Source organism: Babylonia areolata, chromosome 23, assembly GCF_041734735.1.
Source record: "Babylonia areolata isolate BAREFJ2019XMU chromosome 23, ASM4173473v1, whole genome shotgun sequence".
NCBI classification, from domain to species: Eukaryota; Metazoa; Mollusca; class Gastropoda; order Neogastropoda; family Buccinidae; genus Babylonia; species Babylonia areolata.
The window spans coordinates 2,839,947-2,847,446 of NC_134898.1; the positions used below are offsets into that span (position 1 = coordinate 2,839,947).

The following is a 7,500-nucleotide window of genomic DNA, read 5'->3' on the forward strand; positions in this document are numbered from 1 at the left end:
GATAGATAAATTTGTGTAGGTCTTGTGTCCTTTGACAATGGTCCATTGTCAGTTCAGTTACACAAGGAGGCGTCACTGCGCTCAGACAAATCCATACGCTACGCCACATCTGCTAAGCAGATGCTTGACTAGCAGTGTAACTCACAGCTCACTTAGTCAGGCCTTGAGGGGAAATAATATGGAATGAAGTAAAATAAGAGGGACGATCCGGCCCTATGTCTCTTCGAAGAAAATCTGATGCTTTTCTGTTCTCTGTACTTTGACACAGAATGAGTGTCATGTTGTGTGATGGAGAAGGTGGGACCTATGCTCTTCCATAGAGAATGTCGCCACATACTCCTTGATGGAAAATGTAGTTATTTGTTCTTTTGGAGGGAATCTTAATCTTATGTCCTTTAATGGAGAATTGGATCACATGGTATTCTCTTTGTGTGAACATTCTCTTTGTTTACTTTTGATTTAGTATGAAGAATAAGGCCTGACTAAGCGTGTTGGGTTGCGCTGTTGGCCAGGCATCTGCTCAGCAGATATGGTGTAGCGTATATGGATTTGTCCGAACGCAGTGACATCTCCGTGAGTAACTGAACTGAACTATGGAGAATAGGCTTGAGAATTCATTCACACAGTCGGACTTGCTCTTGGAGTTCTCCATCTACATTCCAAATTTTTGCTGACAGTTGTTTTAATTGCGTGTGATGAAACTGTGACTTTGCTTTCTGCACAGACTGAGAATGAAAGGCAACTGCACGGCCACCCAGATTGACTTCCCCGGCTGGTCCAAGCTGCAGTTCGATTCCCGGGTCCTGGACCAGGAGATGCAGCTGCAGAAGAAACGCATGTTTGAGGAGAAGCCGCCGTACGGGATTCCAGCTCGGCAGTTTGAGAAAGCACCGTTTTCTTCTGAAACCACCTGCAAGGAGCAGAACGCACTTTGTGCTGTGAACACATGAAAGTGGTTTATCATAGTGGTACTTCCAAATGCCTGTTCTGTTTTACATGGTGGCTGTGATATTCTGGACAATGTGGTTTGCTATGTACAAAATGTCAATGTATTTTCATTGCATGCCTCTGCTAATATCATTTGGTCGTTGCATCATTTGATTTCTGTGACTGTTGTGTTCCTGTAAAGATAATTGTTGTTTTTCCCATACTTGTTGTTTTTCTATAACAATTGTTATCAAATCTGTAGAAAACATATGTTAGAATAGCAATAAGAATCAGCAATCATATTTTTCACCTCGATATTATCAAACAGTATCATTACTTTCTTTGTCTTTTGGCTGTCACAATGGAACAGATTATTGTGATCATATTATAAGGTGTATAATGCAATACCTTTTTCTCAAGATTAATTTGATCCAAGCATCTTATAACATGGTGCACCTGATGTGTGGCTAAAATCTGTCAAAACACTGTCTAAAATCAGAATGGTACCAAGGTTGACCTCTGAACTCAGATTTATGACATTCATGGGGGTGAAAATGAATGAAAACTTCCCACAAATCTGAATAAAACAGCCTACAAATGACTCACATTCGCACAATCAACACACTCAGGTGGGTGATGACAGGGCAAAACGAAGAAGGCAGAGAGGGACAGAGCAGACAAGAGAGCAGATGGCGCCACATGTGAAGAGAGTTCCGATGACGATATCAGCCTCGATGCTGAGTTTGGCTGAAGGTGCAAACATGAACCTGTGGCGGTGACTATCAATGCTCAGCTTTTTGTTGATCATTTTGATGTGCGTCTTATGGTGTGCTGCACCTTGTTTATTTTCAAAATCACACCCCAAAAAAAAAGAAGAAGAAAAAAAAAAGCATTTGGAGTCTGCACCTTCTAATCCAAAGCGCCTTGCAGTCAGTGCAGTAAGACATGGTATTATACAATGACGATGAAGATGCTGCTGCTGATGCATGTTTAATCGAGTGACATTGTTGACAATGTGATAATTTCTTGCAGTCTTTGTTTTCTTGATAAACCTTTCCCCCAACAGATAGCTTTTTGATCAACCAGTGTTGTTGCTTTCATTTTATCTGTTTCATGCTGCTAATTTGTCTGTTGCCTTTTGTACAAAGTTATCTGAAAAGTGAATAGGGGCTGTATATTTGGCAGATACATACAACAGTGAATGTTCAGTGTTTCACTGGTATATTTTCATCATTTGGTCTCGGTTGTTGCACGCACAATTGTTTGTTTTGAGTGAATCATACGTACCAAACCAGCAGTGCCTCAATCATTAGTTCCTTTTTACTGTGATTACAGTGTTATTTTCCTTTATACGGGATATTATATGAATATAATATTAGAGTTTTGTTTTATGAAAACACAACTTGACTTACTTTTGGTCATATACGTTACTTTAGTTTTTTTTGTATTTGCTATTTCCTTTTGCAGTTTGTTTTGCGTCATTGTTTTTCTCATTAGACCTAATGTTGCCACACTTCTTCATCACTGGTTCAATCAAAATAATCAAAAAAAAAAAAAAAGCTCTGCCCATTTTCTGGAACCTCAGCATGGGAGATTGTAGATGTTTATTTTTTGTGTACACTGTGGAGAGAGTGATAACTTTCCCATCCTGGGAATGGCTCATCAGGCTTGCTGCTTCACGTGTATGTTTTAAGACAGTTGATTACTTGAATGAAACCTTTCTCCTTTGGTCGTTCTGCTGTTAACATTATTACCTCAAATCACTGAAACTGCATGGAGGGTCTTTTTTTGATTCGGTGATTTTGTATCCTTTACATGTTTCTGCATTCTTGTGTACAATGTTACCATATTTTATGCACTTTTTCCAACTTTGCCTATCTTTTTGTTGATACATACAGTTTATTTTCTAGTTTGTTTTCCTGGGATTGTCAGATAAAAGGTTTGAGTGTAATCAAATATAGATTTACTGCGTGCATACTTTGCTGACATGTTCCCAAGGGACTTAAGTACTTAGGTGGCAGCACAGCAGTCTGAGGTTTTAACTTCTGTGGGAGGTCATTTTGCATCAGAAAATCTGTCTTTTCTTTGAACTTTAGAAATGAGTGATTCACAGTTTTCAAATATTATGTACATAAACTTCATACTTTACAAGGAAAATGGTTTCATTTTTATTTAGATTGGGTATGTTATTGTTATATTTTGTTGGTGTTTGTGTTTGATTGGGTTAATTTGTTGTACACAACAATAAAGCCTTAATAAAACAATGGACAACATGAAGAAGCTCTTCATGGAGTTAATAAGGTAATTTCACTGAATAGGAAATGAAGATGTATTTTCCTCACTGTTTATTTTTAGAATAAAAAGGTTATACATGTTTATATGTGTATTTGTGAGTGTGTGTGCTTTTGTGTATGTATGTATGGATGGATGTATATGTAGGTGTGGGTGTGGGTGTGCATGTATGCATGCATTTGCCTGTGCATGTACGTGTAAGCATACTCATGCATGCACATGCGTATGTGTGTGTGTGTGTGTGTGTGTGTGTGTGTGTGTGACTGCATGTGTGATAGTGTGTATATGTGAGAATGTATGCATCCATCAGTATCTCTGTATGTGTGTGTGTGTGTATGCTTGCAAGAATGTATGCATCCATGCATGCCTGTGTGTGTGTGTGTGTGTGTGTGTGTGTGTGTTCATGCTTGAGCATGAGCAAAAAAGGAACTCCACAGATTTACACATCAATCCTTGGCTGGATGATAAACTAAACTTATGTTTTCTCAGTTTCTTCAATAAGCAGAGAAGCTGAAATTTATTAGTTTGAAAGAATAGAACGTTTTTGATGAGATCTTGGTTAAAAGTCTATATGACATATGATATTGCAAGAAAAAGTCTGCATCATGGTAAAGAAATGAAACTGAAATGACAGATATGATAATTTTGTTGCATGGAAACATTGCATGCAAAGACACAATTACACACACATATGTGTGCATGCTCCCCCCCCCCCCCCCCCACTGGAAAGATTGATTGCACATACAAACGTGTACACTCACACACACATATGTGAACACTCACAGTTTTTTTTGTGTGTGTTTGTTTTCTTTATGATGCCAGGAACTTTTTCACTTACACAGATTTTTATGATTGCCATAAAGGTGTCAAATCACATGACAGCTTTTCTACAGTTATTTGATTTGATTAGCGTCAAAAAAAAAAAAATCCAGATTGCCATTTTATTACTTTTGTAACAGAAAAAGAACAACCAGTCTATATAAAAACGCAGATGCAGACACAGACAGACAGACAGACGTACAGACAGGCACACACACACACATTTTTCAGTACAGCGAAAAATCTGCAAAAGCATGCTGCGTGCACGTTGCACGCACCACACCACAAAACTGAAACTGGATCCAATCACAACAGACGTGGGTTTCAACCTTTTGACCAATCACAATGTTGCTTTCATTCACGCGAGCGTCGTGAATTAATCATTTCATACTCCTGACCAATCAAGCAGCACAGAGTATTCAGCGCACTCATACGAGCAACAGCGACAACAGATAAGACACATCGACTGATCACCATAGGCCTGATTTCGTTGTCACAGGTAAACATGGAAGACGCGCTTATAGTCGCCGCTGCACGAACGCCCGTGGGTAAGAATTTTTTTTAACTACTTACACCAATTTTATGTTCAATAATCGATGGGAAAGTGAGACGTAGCAGACGCTTTTACCCACGCAACTTTCCCTGTGGTTTCCTGAAAAGTGTGTGCGTATGTGTCGTTTTGTGTGTGTCGTTGTGTGTGTGTGTGTGTGTGTGTGGGTGTGTTGTCATAAAGATTGGTTACGTATGCAGATGATCAGACAATCGTTGTTCTCTTCGGACAATCCTTCCCAGTTGTTGTGGTTGATGTTTTCCCAAGCATGTCGGAACAACACGCGCGTGCATGTACTTCCCTCCACTGTCAACGAAATCTTGTTCAGTTATCTTTCTCCTGAATCATGTGTAAAGATTAAAGATCGGGTGATTGTGTATAGTTGCGTGTTGGACACTTTGTGGCTGTAAGATCTGTGTACGCTCTCCTAACTGTATGAGGTTCAGGGTTAAACACTTGCAGAGGGGCGTAAAATGACACACCAGCTAGGGGTGTGTGTGTTTCTCTCTCTCTCTCTCTCTCTCTCTCTGTGCTCAAATGCGCATGCACACACACACACACACACACACACACACACACACACATTATGGGTATGGATGCAAAATATCCACTTGTATAGGCACTAGCTTACACATACCTGCACATTTATGTTCATACAGATATTCATAAGTCATGAATTAATACACACCCACCTTCTTCCCCCACCCCCTGTCTTCTCTGACAGTCCTTTGACACGTGTGTATGCCATGCCTACACAAAAAGAAACTGACAGGTGCAGACTGAAACTGACTCAGGTTCATATTTTAACTCTGCATGTGTTTCAGCCATGTGCATACATACACATAAGGGAAGGGGGCGGGGGGCAGGGGAAGAGAGAGTGGATAATCCAACTGTTTTTAATAATTGTCCATATTGGTAAAGTATGAAGTCAATTCCAGATTGTTTTAGTATGGTGTTGCTTAACTACATGTCATACATTCTAAACTACTGCTATCATTGGCATTCAAGGTGTTTGAGTATAGCGTTAGTTAACTATATGTCATACATTCTAAACTACTGCTAACATTGGCATTTGAGGTTCAATAAAAAAAATACTATGAACATATTTATTGGGGTGGTATCGATATAATACATTATTTGGTGTCATATACTGTACCATGTCAAGCTGGTGCAAACCAGTCCTACTTGTTTGCTTTTCTCAGCAAAAATTGATTTTGTTACTTGAATTGATTCGTTATATCATTTTAACAGCATGAAAAATGAATTTGCTAACTAGGCGACTTAAAGTGATCATATATCTTTCTAACAGAGACAGACAGACAGCAGCAGGAAGACAACAGATTTTCAAACACTCATGCAAGTGCGTGGCGTGCACGCACACACACACACACACACACAGAGCACCCTCCCCACCCCCCCCACACACACACCCCTCCCACACACGCATAATGCCTCCTGCCCCCTTCCCCAACACATACACCCATGCACACACACACAGAGCCCCCCCCCTCCAACACATGCACACACACACACACAGTGTAACACATATAATTATATATGTGTCTGCCCTTTCAAAAGTGCAAGGCATGGTTAGTACAGATAGTGGCTGCAATAAAGACTGATAAACTACACCACATCATCATTTTTCCTGTTGCACTGTTTTATTTACCGATGGCTGTCATGTATAAATAAATCACACATTTTTCTTCTTTTTCCTGAGAATATCTGACCGTCACCTTGCTCTGCCTGGGAAGAAGAACCTGATTTCACAGAAAATTTTATTGTGACAAAAATTGATGCAGCACAGCACAGCACAGGCACAGCGCAGCACAGCACAGCACAGCACAGCGCAGCGCAGCATAGCACAATACAGTACAGTACAGTGCATTGCAGTGTAGCATTACCACAGTGAACTGAAGACAACTAGGAAGTACAATCATAATGGCACATCAGATGTTACAAGCCAAACATATTCTTAAACTTCCTTCAATGATTTTTTCAGGTCCCTTCCAGACGAAACTGTAAGCTTGCTAAGTTTATAAATTGTATTATTACCTTGTTCTTGACACAAACCATACTTACACTGTGAGCTGTATTTTTGTGTGTGGAAAACAAGTAACAGTTAACTACGTACATGCTCCCATTGTTCTAGTTTGAAAAAAGCAGTTCTTAAAAACTTTAAGAGACATGTTATGTTTATTATTGATATGAGACGACATTTTCCCTTTCAGGATATTCTAAATAGCACTACTGCCCCTCCACCATTTTTGAAGAAATTCAGAGTTCATCTTCCCAGTTGAAGTTGATCCTGTATGGTTTATGACTGCTTCACATTGCAGTAGAAACTAGAAGTACTGGTCTGTGTTTAACATGATCACAATCGTTTGCTGTCTCAGTGTCTATCTCACTGTCTCTCATCTCACCAAATCATCCCCATCTGTCACTCTCATCTCACCAAATCATCCCCATCTGTCACTCTCATCTCACCAGATCATCCCCATCTGTCACTCTCATCTCACCAAATCATCCCCATCTGTCACTCTCATCTCACCAAAGCATCCCCATCTGTCACTCTCATCTCACCAGATCATCCCCATCTGTCACTCTCATCTCACCAAAGCATCCCCATCTGTCACTCTCATCTCACCAAAGCATCCCCATCTGCCACTCTCATCTCACCAAATCATCCCCATCTGTCACTCTCATCTCACCAGATCATCCCCATCTGTCACTCTCATCTCACCAAATCATCCCCATCTGTCACTCTCATCTCACCAAATCATCCCCATCTGTCACTCTCATCTCACCAGAGCATCCCCATCTGTCACTCTCATCTCACCAAATCATCCCCATCTGTCACTCTCATCTCACCAAAGCATCCCCATCTGTCACTCTCATCTCACCAAATCATC

At 40.3% G+C, this 7,500-nt stretch overlaps 2 protein-coding genes across 3 annotated transcripts in view; both read left to right on the forward strand.

Moving 5' to 3' along the window:
* The window catches only part of LOC143297781 (protein FAM228B-like), a 25,172-nt gene extending 21,869 nt beyond the window's left edge, over positions 1-3,303 (forward strand). For both annotated transcript variants that reach the window (XM_076610261.1, XM_076610262.1), the window contains one exon: positions 725-3,303. In XM_076610261.1, the coding sequence (XP_076466376.1) occupies positions 725-950 (226 nt within the window). In that variant the 3' untranslated portion in view covers positions 951-3,303. The remainder of the gene's footprint in view (positions 1-724) is intronic.
* A 1,164-nt stretch (positions 3,304-4,467) lies between these two features.
* The window catches only part of LOC143298137 (acetyl-CoA acetyltransferase, cytosolic-like), a 20,500-nt gene continuing 17,467 nt past the window's right edge, over positions 4,468-7,500 (forward strand). Inside the window, exon 1 of the mRNA XM_076610863.1 lies at positions 4,468-4,586. Coding sequence (XP_076466978.1) covers positions 4,544-4,586 — 43 coding nt within the window. The 5' untranslated portion in view covers positions 4,468-4,543. The remainder of the gene's footprint in view (positions 4,587-7,500) is intronic.